We start from the raw sequence: 26,477 nt of genomic DNA, 5'->3' as shown, positions 1-26,477 counted from the left end.
TCATTTATGGGGGCGGGTGACACCACTGACCATCTGGTAATACCACAGCCATCCGCAACGGATGTCGACGACAGCGACGCAGAATGGTCTGGTATCACTAATCCGAAGCTTGTCAAATTATCATACCTGTGGACTATCTCTAATTTCAGTCTGTGCCAGCAGCGTACCGGTCAAGCTTTGCTCAGTTCAGCCTTTTCCGGGGGCGATGACGAGACCGTGACTTGGCGCCTCAAGCTTTTCCCGAGGGGATCAGACGAACGTCACGAGCAGTTCGTGTCCGTCTTTCTCGTCTCCTGCAACGCGAGGTGCGTGTCCGCCAGAGCGAGGTTCTCAGTCATCGACGCCCAGGAGCAGGTGGCCATTCGGAAGTGCACGGAGATGCGCATGTTTAAAAGCAAGGGCGATGGCTGGGGATTCAGCATTTTGGTCGCCAGGTTGGCGCTGAAGCAGCATAGCAGCCACCTCTTGCCCAACGACACGCTGACCTTGAAGTGCGAAGTGGTCACCTTGGAGAGCAGCACCCCCAGGGCACCCGGAACGAGCGGCGAAATGGCGCTTCCGGCGCTTCCCAAGTGCCGGCTCTCCGACGACCTGGAATGGCTCCTGGAGAGTGGCAGTCATACTGACGTTACGTTGATTGTGGGAAGCGAGACGTTCCGGGCTCACAAGAGCATCCTGGCTGCCCGGTCCCCCGTGTTTCAAGAGATGTTCGAGCACACGACGACGGAGGATGACGAGGTGGTCATCGCGGACGTCGAGCCTGACGTTTTCGCCGATCTTTTGCTGTTCGTCTACACAGGGTGCGTGCAGGAATCCATCGAAAAGCCGGACTGTCTTCTCAGGGCCGCTTGCAATTATAAACTAGATCGACTGAAGGCGATGTGTGAGCTTACTCTAATTTCTCGCTTGAACGCCGAGACAGCCGCCGACGCGCTCGTCCTGTCCCACCAGCACGATGCTGATAATTTGCGGAGTCGGACTTTAAACTTCGTGTACTCGCACATCGATGACGTGGCCGAAACCTCGGGCTGGACGACCATCTGCAAGAGCCGTGTCGAGCTGCTTGAACAGCTTTTGATGACTTTCATAAACATGCGTGGTGAACCACCGTCGAAAAGGAGCAGGACATTGTGAGCGGTCGGAAAGCACGCTGTAAGACGGTGAATGCCGTGGTGACTTCGCCTGACATATACGAACATTCGTCGTGTCTTTCACAAAAAAAAGGAAATGCGGTGGCAGTCTCCACAAATTAAAATTCACGAAAAACATTACAGCAGGCGTGTGATTAGCACAGCCAATAAACTCGGGCGTTCTGCGCATTCGCAAGAACAGCATTCCCTTCCTCCACATGGTTCATGCAGCTCCCCGTAGTCGTCGAGTATGTATGTTAATCGCATCTATCTCTTCTGGCCCACTTAATCATATTTTCTGTCCTTTACCCCACCTTTCAGTAACATGCTGAGGTACGCTACATTACTGCAGAACTAGCGTCTTTTCTGGACCTCTATATACCTCTCTATAGAAGGCGTCGCTCTCAAAGATCAAAGAAGCAACGAACAAGTGAATAGCTGTGACCGCGTGACGACCAAGCAACGCCTAGTAACAACAAACTTGACTGAAGTTTCTTGAGTCGGTCTTCAAGTGACTGGAAGGTCGACCAGTCTCACTGTGTCTCCGCGCGATCTAGCGCAAGCTTCCGCTGTTCTTTCTAAGTTGATTTTACAAATATTGCGTCAAATAGAGGAGTCAAATCAAATATGTGGGAGGAACATCATCATCATCATAAAATCAAATCAAATAAAAAATGGAATTTTAGTGTAGGACTTAGGCTTAATATTACGAGAAATTTTTTTCTGGTGCCGAAATCTTTATTTCGGTCATCAGTTATTACAAAGAAAACACATTTTCTCACGGTATCTAAGTCCCTCGATCTTTAAGCCATGTTTTCACAGGCAAGGTTCATCAATTTAGTTTGGAAAAGAAAATCTTCATGTTAGGTGATATCCAATTTTCTACGTCGTTTTAGAACATCTTCGCCAAGTCATTTTTAAACATTGATCTACTAAGAGGCACAGGGAAAACACTGTCAATTAAGTCCTTCTGAAGGAGCATTCTTTTAACGTTAGATGAGTAATCCATAATGTTATGCCTGCGAGTCCACACCCAACGTCAATGCCTCTGCAAAAGGCAATCTGTGTCAAGGCCAGCAATCGAGCCCGCCTGACGCGATCAATTCAACGACGTCATCAAGCGGCGGCGCCGGTCTGTCACGCAATGCACCGCGAGCTCCCTCAGCCCGCGAACCCGTTGAAGCAATCGGCGCCTTCCAGTCTGGCGAGTCTTATGCAATGCGTGGCAACATCCCTCGTCCTTGGTGCAACCACGCGCAGCGGCGGGCCCCGTTGGAGGATTCCGACATCACGGCCAGCGGCGCTTCTGGTTAAACATTTGGTTATTCAAAGGATCCACCCGGTGCCTATAAAAAAAGCCCTGCGGCGCGTCGCCAGCAACTGACCTATGTGTCAGAGAAGCCTCTCGTTGCTTCTAGCCTCTTTCGCAGTCGGCGGGCCTGGTGTTCTTGGCAGCGGCGAGTTTCGTGGCGCCCATCGTAACCTCGTCGGCGGTGCGCCTCGTAACAGCTTGCGAGAGAAGACATCTGAGCTCTTCGAGTCCCTAAACGGTCGGCCCCGGTGCCGAATTTGTAACGCCTCTACTTCTATGCTGTACATAAACCTTGCCTTAACTCACCGTCGTCTCGTCCGCTCGTCTATAAGCTCTGCGCAGAAGCATTCGCGAGCTGAGTAACACACGCTACCAACGGCTGGTGACCATTTCGGTGGAGTTCGGAGCAGCCTGGCGCCTTCGGCACCGTGTTGGCGTCTCGTCTTCGTAACAATAAACAACCTTGCCTTTTAGAACCGATTTGACAGCACAACTTTGCGGAAGATCGGCGACAATGAGTATCGTTCCCCTGTGTCTGACGATACAAAGGAGTCAGGCATGATAAAAAATAGCATTGTTTGAAACAAACCACATAAAAAAACGCCCGGTCTGCGCAGCAGAGTCGCAGCGAAAGCTAGAAGACCGGCCTTTCAGAGCCTTTTCTTAACACTCATTAGGTAACTATACTACAAGCACACTTGCTTGATACCCACTAATTATCAATAAGTAGAAGGCCAGCATTCGCTATGCTATTATTGTCATTCTTCTGAGAAGTGTGGTATCCACTAAACACTTGCAGGGAGTTTTGTGCCAATTGTTCAGGCATTGGCTGGCGACGATGAAGAATTATGTCTGAATTATGCGGTACAGTTAATAGGTCAACAAAAACAAGCTTTTGTAATGGATTGAAGCATTGGACGACCCACTCGTTACGCTATTCGCACTGTGCGACGACAGGTTGTTCTTTCGCTGTTTTAAAACGTTTTATAAGTCGCATCAACGCGATTGCTTTCCCGACATCAAGCCTGCCTAAGGCCACTTCGCCAACAAGTCGAGCACCGGCGTAGCTCAGTGGTAGAATACCGGGCTGGCACACAGCGGACCTATGCCGCACTGTGCCATTGACGCTAGTTTTTTTTTTTTTTCTAAATTTGGGCAATGTGGTTACGGACACCGGTGATGGCGGTGGCGGACAACTACGGTGGCGCGTGACCAAAGTTGTGATCTCATAGCAGCTTTCGCTGTAAAACACAATTCTCTGGTCTCTTAACAGCATGAAACGAGATACTACTTGGTTCAGAAACAGTTGACACGAAGAAACACCCCCTTTCTTAACTCGGCGAAACAAACTTGTTCTTGGCGTGCACTCTTATGTAGAGTTCCAGATGAATGTAGTAAACACCCTGTGGATTTTCTGAATGCTTAATTCTACGTGGGAAACTAAGTGCTTGCAAAAGCTACATAATTTCAGCAGCTCGAAAAACGTTACATATTCTGGACCCAGAGAAAATCGATAATTCCCGTCCACCCCACGTTTCGGTTGTCACCTGCAGTTCCTCCATTTTCTCAAACGAAATCAATTTGCGGTTTTTATATCTGTCCTGTGGCACCTCGATATAACGGCTAGGTGTCGTGAGACATAGAATATTTGCAAAAGAAGCAGGCGTAAGCTCCCAACTGCCGTGCCACAAACCGCGCTTTTATCAATATTCATTATACTGCCGTTTGTATGACAAAACCTTTCAGTTATTCTCAATAACGAATCGATACTCTCTGTATCGACAGCGAAAAAGGCAAGATCATCAGCGTATGCCAAGACACACACTTCACATGCCTGTAACTTAAACCCTTTAATTTCATTGCTGCTAATACCTTCACTGCAGAGTGGTTCTAAAAGTAAAACAAAGAGTACCACACAACCTCTCACTGGCCATCCCGTATATATATGCACTAGATGTTGACCTCCAAGGTAGTGCTGGTGGGATATTGTTCCTGTGTGTTATTAAACGAAAAAAAAAATCGCAGCTTGCACGCTAACTAAAAGCATACTGCGGATCCTTGGGTCGAATCAAAGCCTTCTGTCTCTCATTGCCGATTAACAACAATTGACATTTCTGATGGGAAAGCACTGGTCCATAATTGTGTGACTTGTACCTCCCCGGGTTTCTCGCCTGCGTCGCCCCCGATGCGCGCCAGCGTCAACGTCGCCGCCAGTGTAAGCGTTAGCGCCTGTTGCTTCGCATGTATACATGGTTCCCTTCAGAGAGGAGATGGTGTAGTTTTCGGACCATGAGATATACGTGACAAAAGTATTGGTGGACCCCAGCATAAAAAAAAAATTCCAGCATATACATGGAGTGAATGATGGAGAGTGGGGCGAAGCATTCATCCGTCCAACCGTTCTTGCTGCCGTCCGTCCATGCGTCCGTCTGTGTGACCATCCATGCGTCCATGCGCCCGTCCGTGCGTGCGCCTGCCAATACGATCAAAAACAGGTGTGCCAAATTTCTACTCATTCTGTGCTTTGCTTTGCTACTCCGAGCACATAAAGGAGGTAACAGACAATAGATAGATAGATAGATAGATAGATAGATAGATAGATAGATAGATAGATAGATAGATAGATAGATAGATAGATAGATAGATGGATGGATGGATGGATGGATAGATAGATAGATAGATAGATAGATAGATAGATAGATAGATAGATAGATAGATAGATAGATAGATAGATAGATAGATAGATAGATAGATAGATAGATAGATAGATAGATAGATAGATAGATAGATAGATAGATAGATAGATAGATAGATAGATAGATAGATAGATAGATAGATAGATAGATAGATAGATAGATAGATAGATAGATAGATAGATAGATAGATAGATAGATAGATAGATAGATAGATAGATAGCCGCAAAGTCGCCGAAGTTCGCTAGGAAATGCTTCGCGTTTAAAAATATATCAGAAAATGGGGTAGTTTCATGTAACGTGGTGGTTCCATGCACTTGCACAAATACGTTCACAGGCAAGGCAGTTGTGAAATAGCGAGCATATAAACGGGCGACTCACAGCCTCACTATATTTTGAAAAGATAGTGCTGGTACACCTAACCTTGATGTACGAAATATGTAGCAGCAACAACTGCTCGATCGTGGCAGCACACACAATATTTTTGTCTTCTGGTGGGCGAGAGTGTTCTTATCACCTGGCGCTCGGTTGAGTAACGTCGAGGCTGCGCGCAGGCGCAGAAGCGGCATCGCACCATTCCACCACACCACGCTGAGAGGTGCCCTCAGGTTTGAAGAGCATTGGCGACGCGCACCTGGCGTCCAAAGCGCGTGATGTAGAGTGCGCGTATAGACGTCGGAGGCTGTTCTGGGTGATTTGGGAAATCCAGCCGGCGAAGAAGGCCGAGGCGACGTCTTCTGCGGTTATCCTTTCGAGCGGCAATACTTTGGACCATCGAGTGTTCCCGGTTGATAGTGGTGAGGCAGTAGCTGTAAAGCCCAACCGGTGGAAGGGGGCCAATGTTGTCGATGTGGACGCGTTGAAACCGTTCCGACGGCAGGGAGAATGTCTGCAGGGTGGTGATGTGACATGCCGGGTGATTTTGGCGCGCTGACACTGAATACACGTGCGTGCCCAGGTGTGGCAGTCCCACTGTATTGAGGGCCAAACGCCGCGGTCAGTCACAAGGCGTGCAGAAGAGCGGATGCGTTGTGTAGCTGGTTAAAAACGTTGGGGCGATGTGGCGCGAGGACATATGGTCTCACTCGTCCGATGGATATATCACAGTAGAGAGTGCTCGTTGACGCAGGGACGGCGACTTGTTGAAGTTGATGAGAGGAGTCATTTCCGAGGAGCTGCTAGGGTTCGGCGTCCGTTCTCTGAGCGTTGGCGAGGATGTCGGCCGTAACGAGTGGCAGCTCAATAGCGGAGACCCGCGAGAGTGCATCAACAACCATATTGTCTTTTCCGCTGATGTGTTTGATGTCGGTGGTAAACTGAGCGATAAAGGACAGTTGGTCCTGTGCGACCTGTGGGAGTTTTTCGCTTCGTTGAGAAAAGGCAAAAGTGATAGGTTTATGGTCCGTGAAGGTGGTGCAGTGCCGTGCCTCGAGAAAGTGTTGGATGGCTTCGTAGATGGCGAGGAGCTCTCTGTAGTAGGCTGGCCGTGTTATCTCGGCAGAGGCTGATAATTCATCGCCGATGCCTGTAGAGGAGGGTGTTTTTTGGAGTAGAGAGTTACTTCGAAAAATGCCAACTGGCACCAGTTTTGGCCCACGAGCTGCATTAGGGAGGCTCCGACAGCGTTGCTAGAGGCATCTGTGAAAAGGCCCAAGGGGGCCTCTGGCTTCGGGTGTGAAAGTAGAGGGGCGTTGCAGAGGGGAATCTTTCAGTCTTCGAACGCTCGAGTAAGAAGTGGCGTCCAAGTTACAGGATAAGTGCCTCGTATGCCAGCCAGCGCGTCTCAGAAAGGGGCCTGATATGTGGCCGCTTTAAGCATGAAGCGCCTGTAAATGTTGATAATGTCCAGGAAACGGTGAAGGTCTTTCACTGTTACGGGCGGCGCGAAGTTCTGGAGGGCCAAGATGTGGTCTGGCAAGGATGTAGTCCCTTCCGAAGAAATTTGATGGCCGAGAAACGTGACGACGGGAGCGCTGAACGTGCTCTTCCGGGTGTTTATGAGTAAGCCGTGGTCGCTGAGACGTTGAAACAGTTGGCGAAGATGTTGGCGGTAATCCTTTTCGTTGGGGAAAAAAACTAGGATGTCGTCTAGGTAGACAAAACAGAAGTATATGCCACGAACGGCCTCGTCGATGAAACGTTGGAAGGTTTGTCCTGCGTTGCGGAGGCCAAAGCTCATGAAAGGAAATTCGAATAAGACGAAGGGCAGGATGATCACGGTCTTCGGGTCGTCATCAGGGTTCACAGGAATTTGTGCGCAGGCCTTTACCAGATCGACAACTGCAATACGGTGCTGCCGAGTAAGCGGCAGGCGAAATCCTGCGTGTAACGAACGGAGTGCCTGTCCGAGATGGTATGGGCGTTGAGAGTGCGATAATCTCCGCAGGGCCGCCAGCCATCGGTCTTCTTGCGCACTCAATGAAACGGTGAGGCATAAGGCCCCTACGAATGCCAGGCAGTACCTTTGCGGAGCATCACTTCAAACTCTGATTGGGCGATTCGAAGATGGTCCAAGTAAGGCGATGGGCGCGTCAAGAGAGTAGGGGGCCGGGCGTGGTGCAGATGTAATGCCCGGTTGAGTGGTTGACGTCTCGGGGATGCCCACTAGGTTGTGTCAGGCCAGGAAATTGTGCGAGGATGGCTTCAATAGGTCCGACACGAATATCTAATATGCTTAGCTTTCCATTAAATTTCGTCCAACGAGTACCTTCAAAAGTCCTTGATATACCGCTTAACCTCACCGGGACCGTGATGAAGGCTATATGAAGACCTCCGAACCGGAAGGCATCTGTTTGTAATATCAGTGGGTTAACCATGGCTTTGAAGCCTTAACAAGGGCGGCGTGCCAGCAGGGTTGTAGAGCAGGTTGGAAATAATGTTGTCTGGCGGGTGGGAGGATTGCCCGCCCCCTGGTTCAGGGCTGGTATTGCAATCCAGTAGCATCACAGCTTGGATGGCAGTACTGCAGTTGTTGCAGTCGAGTAGCTCTTTGGCGTGGAGTGTGCAAAGACCACTAAAGTTTTGGCCTACGCATGTATTTGCCCTTACAGCAAGCGCGCTTGGCTGAGGTGCGAGGGAGTTGGAGCACGTATGACATCCTGCATAAAAACGTTAAAACGGTAGTGGCCTTCGATGACTCTACCGTCAATCAACAGTCACATGTGCTTATGATATGCACGTGAGCCCTTCTCTTTGCCTTTTGAAATGCGAAGCATTTTTCAGCGCACTGCGGCGACATTGAGCGTACCTACCTATCCATCTATCTAACCACCTACAACTTTTAGCTCTCCTGGCCGTCTTGATAATGGTATCGATACCAAAATTGGTATGGGGGAACATGACTGTACGAAAACCTAATTGACTAGTCTTAACATGAAAATCAGGATATGTATGTCATGAACATCATGATTTACATTTTATGGTCTTGTTGCTTTTGTAGTGGTTTCGTTCCCATGAGGTTACACAAAACTGGTATGGTATGACATGACTGCATAGCGAACGTAAGTGATAGACCGCAACGTGAGAAACATGACTGCAAGTCATTAGTTTCATGTTATGACTAGTCAGGACTGCATGCCACACTCATGGTGTACTCGCGGTCGCTACGCTAGCTTCACATATACCAAATTTGGTATTACGGATTGATGACGAAGGTAGATGACTGGTGCAAACATGATAATCATGACATGGTTGTCATATAATAACATGACTACATGTCACGCTCATGACGCACTCGCGGCCGTTTCGCTAGCTTTATATATAACAAATTTGGTGTTACGTGACGTCCATGGATGCTGATGGTATATGACCGGTTAAAACATAATAATCATGACATGTGTGTTATGTAAGAGCATAACAACATACCACGCTTATGATGCACTCACGGCCCTTTCGCTAGCTTCACAATAACAAATTTGGTAATACGTGACGTGAATAAGCGATGAAGGTAAATGACACGTTCAAACATGATAACCATGACGCGCGTCTCGTGTAAAACATGACTACATGCTACGCTCATTGCGTGCTAGCAGCCGTTCTGCTAGGTCCACATATGCAAATTTAGTATCACGTGACGTGGATAGACGACGAAGATAAATGACACGTCCAAACATGATAATCATGACATGCGTGTTATGTAAAAGATAGTTACATGCTACGCTTATAGCGTAATCACGGTCGTTTCGCTAACTCTTCACGTAACGTGATGTTAAATTTGGTATCACGTGACGTGAATGGACGACGAAGGTCAATGACATATCCAAACATGATAATCATCCATGTAAATCATGTACGTCATAATTTATGACCACCTCGTAACGTTGTGCTGATTTTGAAGTGGCATATCAACATTCATCATTCGTGCATCGCATATCATCGACTCGCACAAGACGTGGGATGTGCCAGTTTTTTCTGTGACAAGGCAGGCCTATAGCAGGGGGAGAAGAGGGCACGTTGAGAAAAGGTAGAACGTAGTGGCTGATAGGGAATTGTTTTCCCCAGACCGAGATCGTTAAAGTCTCATTAAGTATGGTGAAAATAGCGTTATTATTAAAACGATGCTGTTTGAAGTACGCTTGTAAAATGTCTGTCGTGAGTGACCCAAACTTTTCATCAAGATGAGCAGACATGCTCTCGGTACATCCTCTTCAGCTGGTTCACTCCCAGGACGCGCCCGCCAATTTCTACGGCGCATCTGCACTCGAGTTGAGCCTCGAGCGGTTATCAGCTTCAGGACAGCGTTGCAGTATCTGCTCTAACCCCTTGTGCACGCGCAGTATACTACGTGTTTTCCGTTCTTTTCTTTTTTTTCATCTACAGCTTTAGTTCTCTTTTCTTTTTTATGTATGCTCAAGAGCCTCCGAATGTCATTCGGTGTTTACGATACTGTTTTGCAATATGCGCGACTGATACATCGGATCCTTTCTTTGCCTTTTAAGTGCGGAGCACTTCAAATGCACGGCCTGTCGCACGCTGTAGTGTACTGCCATCGCTTGTCGGAACACAGACAAAACGCGTGTAACAATAGTGAAAAACGGAAAAGCAAGCGAGAAATATAAAGACATACGAAGATAGCAAAAATTTTGGAATAAGGAAAAGTAGAGGAAAACATAGAAATAAAAACTTGAAAATAGAAAAAAAAAATCAAGAATTGAGAAGGAAGGAAAGAGAACACACAGGAGAAGTGATGAAGGCTGCTCAGCCCTGCGGTTTGTTCAGGCTTCGAAAAGCTATTGCAAGGCTATCTTATTTATTTAACTTGTTTGTTTTTTTCGTAATGTGTGGTTTTTTATGAGGGGCGCACTGCACAATTTAACTTTGTCTCCCTGTATACACTTTCCGTTTCTTTCTTTAGAGACACAGCTTGTCTAGTACACATCAGTGCTGCGCCATCTTGCTTTGATGCGTCTGATACAAAGGTAGGCTCACTCACCCAGTAGTCGACTCACTCAAGCTCAGATCGGCCCGTGATTGTGAGCCTGAGCGAGTCCGGGTGAGGGATATTTTGGTGAGTTTGAGTTCTTGTAAATCCGGTTGAGGAAATTTTTAGTGAGTCTGAGTCCGAGCGAGTTTGGTTGAAAAAATTATGTTGAGTCTCAGTGGGAATAAGCCCCAACCATAAAATACATTTCTTGGGTGAGTTTGAGTGAGCCCCACCTGTTATTGCTGGCCTGTGGACCTATTCACTTCACTTCATTGTTACTGTCAGCCTAATATCGGCTTACGTTAATGCTCAAGCTCACTCAAACGTACCTCGACGCACTCATTTTCTTGCGCCACCTCAATATTTATTGGTAAGAGGCAAGGAATTATAGCTGTAGTAATCCAGGAGCACCGTTATATGGGAACGAGCTCTTATAAAAACGCAGCTGTTATAACAAGAGCCAATCAGACGACAAAAGCCGAATCCCCCGGATTGCGTCACTGTAACTACGTGTTCATAGCGCCGCGAACGGTGGAGCGCGAGGCGAATAGCACGGAAGTGAAACGTGTCGTCACAGGTGTAGTTGAAGGACAGCACATTCATGATTGAGAGTTCGCATGATGTATCCTGCTGCTCGGTGGCAAAAGCATCATCTGATGCGGACGCACCTTCGTTGACGCCTGGTGGCACATTGCCAAACTGACAACTAATGTTAATTATCGTGATTAAGTCATTTGGGAACCTGGCGTAGTTGATGTTACTCCCTGACACAGCGTATGGTAATTGCCGCGCAAGGGTGGTGTCAGCAAGCACACTTATACACCCGTGTTCGATATGCGCTCATGGTAAGCGTCTTCGTTTGATGAGGAAAACGGGAAGGTGCGCGCTCACTCAGGATTGGCTAAACTACACTTCGGCTCATCCATACAACACCACACAGCACTCCAGGAGCACGAAAGTTGCAGGGTTCATTGCTTGAGTCGTGGACGCGACAAGGAGAAACATCACGTGACATTGCTACAATTCATGTGATGTTTTGCCGGTTGATAGTTTGACTAATAAATCATGTGTCATAAAAAATGTAGCTATCTCTTTAGACGATTACTTTTTCTTCCTTTATTTGCCATGCAGGTATCTTTATTTCTCTGACCGCATTGTGGGTGGGAGCGACTTTAGCCAGGCTCCGGCAACGAGGAAAGCGGCCGATGCCGGCAACAACGACCCCTACGTGGGTGGTGGCTGGCACAACTCGGAAACGGGCCAGGTGCTCAGCAACTATATGACCTGGCAACGACCCTTCGCAGTGGGATTCGGCTACCTTAGCGAGGGGTAGGCAAGTGCAAACTTACAAGTTCGTCGCTCAGGTGCAATGGCAGTCACGTGATGCAAAGTGTAATGCGCACCGTGGTTTTCTGTCATCCTTTTGCACAAAAGTGCAAGGGGGATGAGGTGGGATGTTGTGAATAGTAAAAAAAAAAACACACACACGCTAGGACTCGAACCACTATTCTTTGAAGCAAGTCGCAAGAGGGATACTTTGAATCGGACATCTCAATATCGGTTTTCAAGCCCCTGATGTAATTAATTTCTTTTACAGTGCACTAGATCGTTTTTATGCTTTTGAAGCTGCATGGCACTATAGTCTAAAAGTCTAAAACGCCCTTTCGGAGTGGCATTGGATGAGTTTTCAAATAGTTAAATATATGGGATCAACAGCTCTGATCATGTTGTCAAGCCAGGAGTGGAATGTAAAATTAAATAATGAATTATTCTATGCACATAACTTCTTCATTTTTTCATGTTGGCGCCATTAGTTCATGCATTTGTAGGCCTTGCAAGTGCCATAAGGTATGTTTTCGTCTTGGCGGGTATCGTTTTGGTATGTCGTCAGCAACACTTACAATAATGTTTAACCAGGCTTCAATGTCTACGATAGTCGAGTCATCATCAAGGTCATTCCTGTAGGCGGTCCAGTCCGTGAGCAGAGCCTTTCCTGTCTTGAGCGAGTGGTGAGCTTGTTCGACCTCTATATGAATGATGTGATGGTCACTCCCTAGTCTCCGGTAGCCTTGTCCACGTTGCGTTGTGGACGACTCTAGTGAACGTGAGATCAGAATTAGTATCCCTTGACACGCTGTTGCCCCCTCGGGTTGGATGGAGCAAGTCATTCCACAACGTCAGACTATGTTGCTGTGCAGCATCATGAACACGCGCCCCCTTCTTGGTGGTGCTGTGATAGCCCCAGGCCGCGTGTGAAGCATTGAAGTCCCCAACTATGACGAGTCGGTTGCCGTTTTGCCGTTAACCATTTGACGGATCTCGTGGACGAAGTGGTCGTATTGGTGTAACTGCTCTCGCGAAGGGCTGTAAAGGTTGGCCAGGTATAAGCTTTGTTGAGTCTTCCAAGTGGGGAGTATCTCCACGATGGTGTGTTTGATGCCAATGTCTTCAATTTCATGAGTCTGTGCGGTTAGCGTCTTCTTGACTAGAATTGAGGTGCGGGGTGAGCATGTGAGAGTGCTGTAGCCAGAGAGCTTGATTTTTTCTGTGTGTATTTCCTGCAACGCGATCATACCTGGATTATTTGTTTTAATATATTCTTGCAAGTTTGCAGAACGAGGTCTGTAGGATCTGTAATTCCAGTGCCAAATTCGAAGAGTGGGGAGTGACTCAGACTGTCTACGTGTGGGAGCTGCCATTCTGGCAGTTGATTTCCGCCTGGTGCCGATCGTTTGGTGCTGTCGATCGAATTTCCGCTGCAGTTTCATCCCCTAAAGTATTCCGCTCTTTCCGCTTGGTTCCTGATTGCTCCACCAGCTGCTCATGAGTAAAGAAATTTTTGTATGCATAAGTTATGAAGTTATGCTGTTGGGTTATGAAGCCATCAAGCTTGGCGTCGAGCGTGCTTACAGTAAAGGTTAGTGGGTCTACCTTTTCCATAATGTTACTAACCACTTTCACTTTGGTTATGTCTATGGATGCGTGGAGTTTCGCAGTGAAGGCTTCCTCGAAAGATTCAAGGCGTCGTTCAACGAGGTCGAGCATCTTCGCTTCATGTGCTTACAGCCTTTCTTCTACCCGCTTCATTATTCTGGCTTCCGTCTGTTTTAGTATGCTGTCGTCAAGTTCTAGCGTGCTACACTCGGCTGGTGGGCGTTGTATCCTCCGTTTTAGATCTTGGAATTTATTTTCTAGAGCCCGGATGGTCGCAGTCTTAGCAGGCGAGATGGTCGAGTCACTTGTGGTATTTAGAGAACTGGGCCCATCACTACCGGTCACCGCGGTGGCGTAACTGATTCCTCTAACGAAGCGAAATTGTGATGGCGTGCGGGATCCAGAGCGACCTTTTTTCTTAGAGCGAGAGCGACTTCGGTCAGATTTTTGGTGAAAAGAGGGGGCCCGTGAAATTTCTGGTGTGATACCTGACCCGGGTAAATCATCGGTGCGAGCACTCCAATGATTCTCACGGGCGTGGGCGTTATTGAGCTGCTGGCGTCTTACCTGATAAGGAGGGGGGTCGCTGAGGAGTTTCTTCTTGCATTCCTTTCCAGCAGTCTCATGGTCTTCTTCGCAGATCTTGCACATCAGTTGGCAGTCGCGTGGTTCTGTGTCCTTGTCGTGGCCGCATTTGTAGCAGAAGTTCGTTTTCGGCTGAGGGCAGATGTCTTGTCAGTGACCTATGGCGCCACATGTTCGGCAATATTAGATGGTCTTCCGGTATGGCTTGCAGCTGTTTGATTCGCTGGATATATGCTATAATTGGTACTATGTCACGTTACTGTGTGACAAATACAGATGAAAAGTGTTAACACAAAAATTATCGCATGTATGTTATGTATGATTTGACGTACGTTCCACGGTCACGGCGTGCTCGCAGCGGTTTTGTTTCCTGGATATACACTAAATTCACTATGGCAAGACATTACTGTATGACAAACGCAAATAATGATTATTTCCATGAAAATTATGGTATGGATGTCATGTCCGGCATGATTTGCATACCACGTTCGTGGCATGCTAGCGGCCGTTTCGTTTGCTGGATATGTACCTCATTTGATATGACGTGACATGACTGTATATCGAACTTAAGAAAATACAGCATATCCACCAGAGTACATGATCGTCACTGGGGGGAAGCGTCCATCTGTCTGTCTGTCTGTCTGTCTGTCTGTCTGTCTGTCTGTCTGTCTGTCTGTCTGTCTGTCTGTCTGTCTGTCTGTCTGTCTGTCTGTCTGTCTGTCTGTCTGTCTGTCTGACTTCTGTCTGTCCGTCTGTCTGTCTCCCCGTCACTCTGTCTGTCTGTATGTCCATCCGTCCGTCCATCCGTTCGTCCGCCTGCCTGCCTGCCTGCCTGCCTGCCTGTCTGCCTGTCTGTCTGTCTGTCGGCCTGCCTGCCTGCCTGCCTGCCTGCCTGTCTGTCTGTCTGTCTGTCTGTCTGTCTGTCTGTCTGTCTGTCTGTCTGTCTGTCTGTCTTTCATGCCACACCAATTTCGGAATTTCATACTTTCGCATCTGTATGGCATTTCGGACGCTTTTCGTATGGTGTCACTCAATCCATAGATAGCATACAATTAATGATTTTAATTAACCTTAACTCTTGAATAATGAGAACAATAAATAGTACAAACTAAAGATATGAAATTGTTATCTAACACTTTATCGTAACTGCTCACACTGAAACACTATCTGTACTTACCTCATATGTGCCTCTACAATGAGAGGTTCCCCCCATAAGTTTAAATTAAATTAGTGATAATTATTTATTACAGTTATGAAATTCCTGATGCTTCATCAACATAATGTACATCACCTCTGCAGACTTTTGCTGAGGTTTTACCATGATCAACGTGCACTTTCTCAGCAATGTACTGACAGGTGATTCCTTTACCCCTGTATTGCTGCTTTCCTGCACTATCGAAATGGGAAAGCTCTTTAGGGGAAAAAAATCCACCCAGCGTAATCCCACGAAATTGCAAACACAAAGACAGGTTGTCCTATCGTACATGCCACAAGAGTGCAATTAGCAAAAAAAAATTATCGTTCCGTTGCAATTAGCTTTTCAAAAATCACCCCGTAAATTTTCAATGTATACACATAGGTGTCTCGGGAAAATATCCAGCCGGCCAATCAAAACTAATCGCGTTGTACAGCATAAAGAGAATGTCCGCATTAGGTGCCTGAAGCGCAATTAGAGAAAACTGAGGCATTGCTCAGTAACCATTTTCTGAAGAACGCTCCCCATAGCGTTACGCCCAGCGCTACCACATGGGGAAGGCTTTGCCGCACTAGAAATATCCCAGATTGCTGAGCATGCAAACCTTAAGCATATCCTTTTGGTGAGGAAAGACGTTTCTCGTCTATACACCAGAACAGAGCGAGCTGAGTGCGAGCTGCCATATTCCGAATGCGGGTAGCGCCATCTGTTCAAGCGTGGCGAAGCAACACCTAGAACTGCCACGCGAAACTTCCCAAACCCGAGTCCGGCTGTACGCATATTTTGCGCTTTTTCTCTCCTCAGATTTTGTGGTGTTCTGATTGCTGATTGATATGTGGGGTTTAACGTCTCAAAACCACCATATTATAATGAGAGACGTCGTAGAAGAGGGCTCCGGAAATTTCCACCACCTGGGGTTTTTTAACGTGCGCCCACATCTCAGCACACGGGCCTACAGCATTTTGCCTCCATCGAAAATGCAGCCGCTGCAGCCGGGATTCGCTCCCGCGACCTGCGGGTCAGCAGCCGAGTACCTTAGCCACTAGACCACCGTGGCGTGGCTTGTGCAGTTCTGGTCGTGTGAAACATCGAGAAAACCTTCCTAGTCGGTCAAAGTCTACAGCGTGTGCATTGCAGTCTGCGGAAGCAACTTTGGCAGGTATATACTGTTGGGTTGAAAGCAACGCGAAAAGCAAAAAGTGTTGCTTTCGACTCAGTTGAACTGCGGCATGCGTGCTTTAGCTGTGGTAAGACACAACCTGTGCTGTAAGCCAGCCTGAACGTAACACTAGAATCCCGCTGTGTCTTACGTTCATGCGCCGCACGTGTTTATCATGTGGCAGTCATGCCTGGCAGTTGGAACACATATGCGGCGCGAAACTGCCAGCCAGACAGAGCAAGCTTTTATAGTGCTACGGTAACGCTGGCTGTTCGCCTACCGACAATCGAGGCACGTCGAAAGTGAGCATGATCGACTGAGTCGAATGCTTTCCGCCGTTCGGGTTTCTTTGCACCGCGATAGCACACCGTTACAATCGTACTAAACGTGTGCAGTGCGTTCATGCACCTTTGAGTAGTAATATATCCTATTATTGACATGCGGCCTGCGAAAGAGTAGGACAATGATTTTGTGGCGCATACTGCAGGCATACTGCACGCAAATCTATCCTGAAAAGCGGAACACCTAGCGTCGGGCTTGAATAAACGCCGTAAGTGCTTACTCGCACGCTTTTACTTAGCTCGTAGTTTTTCCTGTTTATTGCATTTATTCACTTGCAGCGGAGCTAGGCTTTTTTCGTAGTGGATGGAATCTAAAAAATCTGGGCGCAATCTGAAAACACCACACCAGCATGATTCCCGCGTCGTGTTGTGATCTTCACAGGCAGGGCTGAGTAATATTTTCCTCTTGGGACGATTGTTTCGGCATCCAAGGACGGCGCAGTGGTGCCCAGACGACTTCTCGTAAACGGTTATGTAGTCGGGGGGTCTGCCCATAAGACCGGAGCCAGCCAGAATCTCGGGAAAATGTCGAGGAGAGGAGCCCGGAGCTGTTAACAGTAACGTTTAATTACATTATATACAGGTAGCCTGTTATTACATGATGAGAGCAGCATTATGGAAGCTCTCAACGGAAGCATTATGGGAGCTTCTGCGAAATTGTGAGAGATTGTCGGTAGCGCCTCGGCGCTAGCGTTTGATATCCTGGCCTTTCCAGGACTCCCTGCAGGAAAAAAAAACGATGGAGGCCAGGACAGTCCAATGAAGTTTGTCATCTTCACCTCCGCCCTAGAAGAAGGAAGGTGAAACGCTACCTCGTTCTTGACCCCCGAAAGGGGGAAGAGGCACGCCCAGTTCAGCCCATGGCGAAGGAGAAAACACTGCACACGACACAGCCCAGCACGAAGACGTTGACTCTTACGTGGAAGACTATTTCGTAGTCTGTCGCAGTGATGGGCATGCGGCACCAGGCAGACCACAAATTGTGAAAACAGCGGCATAAATCCGCCACGGAGAACGTGGGAAACGCATCCGCAGACGGTTCTCAGACGCTGGGCCTTTCACCCGAGGCACCTTGACGATAAAGCAAGCCGCCTCGACGGCCAATTAACTCTTCCTAATCCGTCAGTCGGTCAGGTGTGTCCAAAGAGTTTTACGAGGGGCGCCGACGACCTTGGATAACTACAAGAACGATTTCTCTGTTGTCGCCGCTCTTGATGTGTTTCTGGGATGGCTGACTCGGAAGAAATCAGGGCAGGGTCAGCCACAATGTCTCATGCGACAAGCGGCGTAAAGCCAGGCAGGCCGATCATAACAGGGGTAGTGGTATGAATGGCACTTCCTCGTATTTTAAACTCCCAGAGACACTGCTTACCAAGTAAAATCGGCTACACAAATACATGCCTTGGCAGTTCAAAACAAGATGGCCATCTGAATACGAGAGTATGCGTCGGCAGCTGAGGCACCAGGGTGCGAGATGGGCGTGCTCTGGTCGATGAACCGGAACGCAGCGATTTCAAAGCCACGTGCGGCTTTCTCAAGGTTGGTACACCCACCTACTTATTCACACAGTGAGTGATGAACAAAATGGATTCATTGCTTCTAATTCGCTCGGACTACGACTCTCCCAAAAGCTTTCCCAATCACGATCACCCTTACTTCGGCTTATCAGCATTGTTGAAAATGAGTTCTGCAGAAATGCACAAGGTCTCCGGACTACGACGAATTTTTCGTCAACTATGAGGCTTTTCTTGCTGAGAAATTCGTACGGATTCCCTTGTGGCTTATTGCTACAAACGGGTGGTTGTCTTTTTTTTCTTTCTTTCTTCTATCTGGTCAGGCAGTCACACTCGCGCTCCAGCGCTCAAAAATTTACTCGTCCGGAATCGGCCGGTTTCACAACAACCAACATTACTCTCGGCCAGACTCAGTCGGACTAAAGGTCACCAAAATCCGACTTTGCCAGTCTCTCTCTCACCCAAGATCACCATCATACCTTTCACGGCAGCATTAGCTTCTTAAGTTTACTGATAAAAATCACCGCATATCCACGAAGTGAATGGGGATGAGTGGGGCGAAGCGTCGGAGGGTTTTATCAGTAAACCGTGAATTGTCTGTCTGTCTGTCTGTCTGTCTGTCTGTCTGTCTGTCTGTCTGTCTGTCTGTCCGTCCGTCCGTCCGTCCGTCCGTCCGTCTGTACGACCGTCCATCCATCCATCCGTCCTTCCGTCCACCCACCCACGTGCACCCACCCACCCATCCGTCCGTCCGTCCGTCTCCTTGGAACGGACGGACGCATGAACTGATACTTCGCCTCACTCGTCATTCATTCCGTGGATATGCTGTGAAAACCACTAACACCATCTAGTTATATTATTACGAAGGACATATACACACATCATCTATAGAGCAACTCAAAAAGTAGAGGTGGCTACATACTACTACAGAGGAAGGAACGACCCACGGTGTAAGAAGTTCCGCCCCTAAAAGTTACCAAGTACTTTCACAGCCCTGTCAAGCAAGTATTTGAATGACGAGAACACAGAAGTGAGCAACGGAAGCTTCCAGAAGAACTACACAGGGATAAGGCATCTTGATTTTGCGGAAAAGATTACCGAAGTTTACTGTGCACCGACGTTTACTTGCCATATGAACTTTTTAGCTAACTTTAAATTGTAGTCCCAGTCATTGTGGTTTCTTTTGAATAACATATAACAAGTGCTTTTTGGGTGAACAGGCCACGCTACACACTGTCTCAAGGCACAATCTCTGACATATACTGAGCGTTTACGAGCTCCTGCTAATTTTCAACGGTGGCTCACCACGCTCGTTGATGAGTGTCATCAAAAGCTGCTCCAGCAGCTCAATGTGGCTCTTGCAGATGGTCGCCCAGCCTGGAGTCTCGACTACGTCGTCCATGTGCGAGCACACGAAGTCTAGGGCCTGACATCGCAGCGCGTGGGCGTCGTGCTGGTGGGACAAGATGAGAGTGTCAGCGGCCGTCTCGACGCTCAAACTAGAAATTAGAGCAAGCTCACACGCCGCCTTCAGCCCGTATAGCTTGTACTTGTCTGCGGCCCTGAGAAGACAGTCCGGCTTTTCGATGGATTCCTGCACGCACCCAGTGTAGACGGACTGCAGGAGAACGGCAAACACGTCAGGCTCGACGTCCGCGATGACTACCCCTTCATCCTCCATCGTCGTATGCTCAAACATCTCCCTAAACACCGGTGACTGGGCAGCCAGGATGCTCTTGTGAGCCCGGAACGTCTCGCTTCCCACAGTCAGCCTAACGTCGGTGATGCTGCCGCTTTCCAGGAGCCACGTGAAGTCGTCGGGGAGCCGGCATTTCTGTAGAGCTGGGGACGTCATTTCGCTGCTCATTCTGGGCTCAGCCGTGGTGCTACTCTCCAAGGCGACCACTTCGCACTTCAAGGTCAGCGTGTCACTGGGCAAGAGTGTGCTACTATTCTGCTTCAGTGCTCGCCTGCTAATCAGTTTTCCGAATCCCCAGCCGTCGTCCTTGCTCGCAAAGATGAGGGTCTCGGTGTGCTTTCGGACAGCCTGTTCTCCTTTGGCATCGATGATCGAAAACCGAGCCTTAGCGGAGACGCGCCTCCTGTTGCAGGAGACGAGAAAAATGGACACGAACTGCTCGTAATCTCCGTCTGATCCCCTCGGGAACAGCTTGAGGCGCCACGTCCGAGGCTCGTTATTACCCCCGGAAAAAACTGAACTGAGCAAAGCTTGACCGGTACTCTGCTGGCACATACTGAAATTTGAGATCGTCCACAGGTACGATAAGTTGACCACACTATGGTTGGTAGTACAAGAGCACTCCTCGACGTGGTCGTCGTCGACACTTGCTAAAGAATGCAACTGTACCGGAACGTCAGTAACACCACCAACATCCATATTCATTGGCGCAGGGTCGCAGGTCTGGCTGAAAGCCACTCCGCGTCGCCGGTGTTGACGAACCCCTATTGGCCTGGGAGGTGAGATGAGTTTTTAGCTGCCTTATTCACGAATCTTGATCGTATGACGTTAGGGGATCAGCAGCTGGCGGGATTGGTCTTCTTCTTCTTCGTCCTCGCACTTCAGTCCCCCTTGTGATCACAAACCGTGCTCTCAGCCCTTCACAAAATATTCACAACTGTGGTCATTTCACAGATCAACAAAATCTCCCCTTTTGTAACAGATATTGCTGTTATTGTTGTATTGCGGTGTCGCTTGTCAAAGTTTTGGTTTGATTATTGAAGTTGCTGGGGGGCGCAACGATAATGTATACGTGCCGTTAGCGGCGCTTAAAAGGCTTACGGTAAATAAAGTTGTACAGGGTTTGTTAAGGTTGTGACGAGAACTTGAGTCGAACGATCGTCTTTCTTCGGCGCTCCCCGCCACGCTGTGCCTATAGCTAGCCGGGGAACCCGCTAGCTGCGTCGGCCACCCACTGCTGCGTTTTGTCGTCTTCTTCGCTGGGTCCTCCTAGCCACAACACTACAGACAATGCCTCCTCTATTTTATATAGAGGAGGCACTGCTACAGATATTGCTAAACAACTTGATAATATAAAGAAATTCATTTATCTATCAAAGCACCACCCGTTTCATTGCTGATCCCCATGACGGATTGGACCAGTTTAATAGGAGTCAACCAACCAGCGATAACATCTCATGGGTCGGCGACCAATCTTGCTGGCTGAAGTGCCTAGCAAGAGCGACTACAAATATCACTAAAGGTCGTTATGGGAACAGTGACTGAAAAAGAAGAAAACATGGCTGATCCCCCTATATAGAAATCGGTATAACATGAAATTGAAACGTGTGTTTACGAGGTATTTGAGCGTTTCTTGTGCACTGTTTCAGCAACAACAACAAATTGCAAAGTCACGTAAAGAACGGCAAGCAGCTCGAAACTTGCAGCGCACACCTCAAGCAGAAAGAACGCCCGAAATTAGCATACACCGAACGAGCGCAGACTAACTACTGTCACAGCTCGACACTTAAAGCACGCTGTTCAAACAGACAGACGCAAGAAATGAGCGCACAAGCGTGCACAGGACAAGCGTGAAGAACTGTCACAATCCGTAGTTCATCGTGTGCACACCGTGATCATGTGTCAGCAGCGCGCTCCTATCGTAAAGGAGGCCGCGAGCGAAGTGACCTTCGTCTTCGCCGGAATTACGAGTCCGATAAGCACGCGCCCAGGAGAGACCGCACTCCGGGGAGGCGACGACCTTTAGAGCGCGCACAATGCGAGCCCGTCGCGTTATCTCGCAACTGATAACTAAAACGCGTTGAAGTTTTAGGAACTCTAAGAACTACCAAACGGTGTATGGTGTATAAAAACGGCTTGCCGTTAGCACACACGACCATAGAGTTCACTTAATATACACTAGAGGAAACTCTGGCATTATACTCGGTTTCAGAAGTTCTCTTCAGCCCTGTGGAGGCTACAGGCCCATCAGCCAATAGTAAGGGCCCGTAGCCTTTCCATATGTTCATTCGCGCTGTCACGCGCTAAACCTAAATCGCGCACAACACACCGCTACGTCTTGCCACTCTCCCCAACCAGGCCGAACTCCCCTCTTCCCTACACACGCAACCCCCACAACTCCCAGTCCCAATGATGATGTTGGTGCTATCATGTTGTGCCCTCTCTCGGCCAAGTACCGATGATGATGATGATGCCGTCACGTAACGCCCTCTCTCGGCCACCCTCATCGCGCTGTGTCGTCTGCTCATCGAATTGTAGTTATTGTGGCTAGTTACTTAAAACTGTAGTAAGGAAATTAAACAAGCAACTACACTGGGAACTTAAATAAGCATGAACTTATTGCTCTGCTGAATATCGGTAGAACCTCATGCCGGCGGATAACTTCACTTTGCGGCTGTTTCTCTCTGATGCTGTTCGTGGCTCTCATATATCTATTTCTTCATAGACGCATTTCTTCGCATCTCCCGCTGCAACACTCCTTTTCCTCTCTTTTTGTTTGGTTCTCCCGAAAGATGATCCGACGCGCACGGAATGCTGTGCGAGGTTGCATGTCCGATATTTGGAGATGAAGTGTTCTTGGCCTGACGACGCAGTCCTAACACTGCCTCGGCGCGTTAGGATTAGCTGGTGCGGCTAAGCAAGCAGCATATCTCACTAATATCGTCAAAACGTACCTGATGCTTTAGTCCCAGAGTGAGTTGAAACAAATCGATGGCTAATTTCACCATTTGTTAACTGCTGTCAGCACAGTGGACCTATAGCAAGAGCAAGTCCGAATCAAAGCGGGCAGTCATTTCCGCATGGGTGCTGTCATGTTGATCTGTAAACTCAAATATTTGAATACATAAGATTTAAATGCGAAGAATAATAAACGTATCATGTATTGATGTGGCGTAAAACACCTAAAAAACTCCGATTCAAACCAACCCTGTCAATTTTAAGGCATTTGTATGTGGGACTACATTTCACTGCACAAGCGTGTGGCTTTCTTATACCCCGTAGCTTTGGTAGTGCTGAACCAAAATTATGAAACAGAGTGTAGTGTCGATGGGAACTGCAACGCATGGCCCCACGTAGTGGATGCATAACAGGTAGGAAAATCATTCACACCCATCATAGGGTTTTCTAAATATACACATAGAGGGAACTCTGGCGCTAGTGTTTATGGGAGCTGCAACGCATGGTGCTTCAGCGAGCATGAGAATGATGGGTAGTACACGGATTTGTCTAATCTTCGTACTTCTGACTGTGTGTGTGGTCGTGTGGCTTAAAACTATTTTCTCACGAAACAAAAATCAGCAATGTTCAGTGGTTGTGCTTCACCGGCTTATTCTTTTAGGCTTACGGTACTATTTCAAATGGGGTCACGAAGTTCGAAAGGGTTCGTTTGTTCCTTCGAAACAATACCGAAACACAGCAATAAATGAAGCCACAAGTGCAATTCGCCTCCCGCAAGTACGAAGACTAGGCGAATCTGTGTACTACCTATCATTTTCATGGTACGCCATAGTCCGCTCGACCACCTGGGGTTAAAGACCACCTGGGGTTAAAGTCCGCTCGACCACCTGGGGTTAAATTTCGACCACCTGGGGTTAAAGAACCCCAGGTGGTCGAAATTTCCGGAGCCCTCCACTACGGCGTCTCTCATAATCATATAGTGGTTTTGGGACGTTAAACCCCACAAATCAATCATAGTCCGCTCCGATTAATTTTTAAAAAACTATATGCCCTCGGCAACGTTCACCTTGTGGTATAGTGTGAGTGTGAGTGATTTTTAAATGAAAAGAATAGAAAAGTGAGTCCCATAACTGTCTCTCAGGGGGAGGACACGTAAACAGTAGCTCACGAGGGGTGGCGGTGAAGGGGGGATTAAAAGGATAGAATTAAAAGGTAAAGAGATAGAGAGAGGAAGGAGAGAGCGAGGTGCAGGGACAGCGATCAACACAAAACGACGGAAGTAAGGAAGATATAGGAAAGATGGACACGGTCGCAGGAGTCCGAGGACGGGGCACCACTCGGAGAGAGCTCTTGTCGGCGTCAGGAGATGGCGTAGGGTGAGCCTAGTCGGCCAGAGTGGCTAGCGCCACGTGCTGGGAATCCATGGTTGTTCATTCGACGCTGCGCGATAAAATTTTCTCTTTTTTTTTTCTTGGAAATCTCTTCATATATATTGTGCAACGTCATATCTGTGACAGAAACGCCGTCGAAGTAGAAACGAAAAAGAATCTGGAAAGGAGGCTCTTGCTCGAGTCCTGGCACACACAGCACACACCGGCGAACGTGAACTGGTTCCTGGGAACAGTGCCTCTGATCTACGTGCACGGCCTCAGAAACGTGAGGGAAAGGGAAAGATGGAGCCTAGGGCAAGGTTCGTTGACGCTTTCCTGACAACTGCTTTCAACCCTGTGCCTAGGTGGGTGAACTCTCTCATGAGTCGACTCAATCGGACTCACTCAAACTCAGATTAAGCCGTGAGTCTTAGTCTGAGTAAGTCCGGGTGAGTAATATGTCCGTGAGTCTGAGTCCGAGTGAATGCGGTTGAAGAAAATTTTTGGGGGTCTGAGTCCGAGTGAGTCCAATCGCAATATATATTTCTTGAGCAAGTCTGAGTGAGCTGCACTTTTTTTTTTACCCAATTAAAGTTCCATGTAGCATTACTCTCAGCCTTATCTGGATTCACATTTATACTCACGTCTACTCACAGGTATATCAAAACAATGTCATTCATACACCATACTTAATAAATAGAAGCGTGCATTAAGTAGGGGGTGCCTTGAGCTCCCCCCACAAACTCTTCCAAAAACATTTTGATTGTTATATCTTATGCTGTCATTTTTTACAAGAAAAATGACCTTATTCGTTTGGAAGCACTCAGAGTTCGTTTTCAAAGATACTATGTCAAACGGCACCATGAAGACCACCGGTTACGTGAGATATTGGTGTTAAAGAGCATTGACACCATTTTCGAAGAAACTAATTTAGGCTGACAGATTCATGAGTCGACTCACTTGGACTCACTCAGACTCAGGTCGAGCCGTGAGTCTGAGGTGAGTGAGTGCAGTCGAGTAATATTTTTGAGTTTGAGTCCGAGTGAGTCCGGCTGAAGAAAATTTTTGTGAGCGCGTGAGGCCGAGTGAGTTTGGCTCAGGAAAATTTCCGTGAGTCTGATGAGTCCGAGTGAGTCCAAAGTTCAAAATATAATTCATGAGTGAGCCTCAGTGAGTTCCACAAGTTTTGCCGACCAATGCCCCTGAAGAAGGGGTCACTGGTTGGTATGTGTCTTGTGAGGCGTCGAGAACGTGCGGAACCTGCAGGTGGCACGCTAATGCAGTGTGCCACAGAGAGTGCCGTCAGTGCCGCGAGTGGCCACTGAATTGATATAAACCTAACGTGCACCGAATTCTCACCGCTTTATCTGATGCGTCCGCGTTTTGCGGACGCGCGTTCGCGCAATGGCTATGCTCGTGTTAGAAAGCGCACCGACTTCAATTAAGTGATGAACGCGCGGTTTTTCGGAGCATCGAACGAAGAGAAAGGAGACAAATTATGCCGCAGCAGGCACGTTCTCGACGTGACTGAAGATACCATGATAGGACAGAGTATTTTGAAAGAGCGGTGTGTGCGAAAAGCCAACGAGAACCAGGAGGCATACGCCCTCATCATCGAAGATTTGCGAACGCTTTTTTATCATTTTATCTGCTTTTTACCTAGCAAACGATGAGATTAACGTGAGACACGTACAGTGGCCTGATGTTGTCTAGCAAGCAACCGAGTGCGATCGGTGCTAGCACGTAGTATTACCCCCCCCCCCCCGTCTTGCATTTAGTGATGTCGTAACGATTGCCCGAATCCTATATGCTGCAGTTCCGTTTGTCGACGTTGCTCGGGCTGCACGAGTGATTGGGTAAATCTGTTACGTGTCATATTTGCAAGTGATATCTTAGCCGTCAGGTAGCACAAATACAGCGTGGCGTGGCACCGTTTGCATGCGCAGCGCTCTTAAGGGGCAAATGTAATACAAGTCTATTAAAGGACTACCGCGGTCCCCTGCGTATTGTGCCACGCATCAGAATCTTGTTCCCAACTGTTGCCGTTTACGAACTACGCTGCCTGCATGCTTACAAGTAGGGCATGCGAGAAACATTTTTACCTGGAAAGGAGCATGGCTGAATAAATCTCGCTTTTGTGGACTTATTAAACTGTGTTACGGTCC

General features: G+C 48.0%; 2 protein-coding genes across 2 annotated transcripts; one reads left to right on the top strand and one right to left on the bottom strand.

Moving 5' to 3' along the window:
* On the top strand, positions 1 to 1,552 carry LOC119173677 (speckle-type POZ protein B). Its single transcript, XM_075894440.1, has one exon. It carries the CDS (start codon positions 7 to 9, stop codon positions 1,132 to 1,134), a length of 1,128 nt encoding a protein of 375 aa, XP_075750555.1. The 5' UTR covers positions 1 to 6; the 3' UTR covers positions 1,135 to 1,552.
* Positions 1,553 to 19,441: 17,889 nt separating this feature from the next.
* LOC119173678 (speckle-type POZ protein B) lies at positions 19,442 to 20,782 on the bottom strand. The gene has a single exon (XM_037424471.2). It carries the CDS (start codon positions 20,537 to 20,539, stop codon positions 19,556 to 19,558), a length of 984 nt encoding a protein of 327 aa, XP_037280368.2. The 5' UTR covers positions 20,540 to 20,782; the 3' UTR covers positions 19,442 to 19,555.
* Between the last annotated feature and the right edge of the window lie 5,695 nt (positions 20,783 to 26,477).

This window comes from Rhipicephalus microplus, chromosome 5 (assembly GCF_043290135.1).
Source record: "Rhipicephalus microplus isolate Deutch F79 chromosome 5, USDA_Rmic, whole genome shotgun sequence".
Classification (NCBI taxonomy): domain Eukaryota; kingdom Metazoa; phylum Arthropoda; class Arachnida; order Ixodida; family Ixodidae; genus Rhipicephalus; species Rhipicephalus microplus.
The sequence above is the reverse complement of the archived record's forward strand: the minus strand, read 5'-3'. Positions and strand labels throughout refer to the sequence as shown.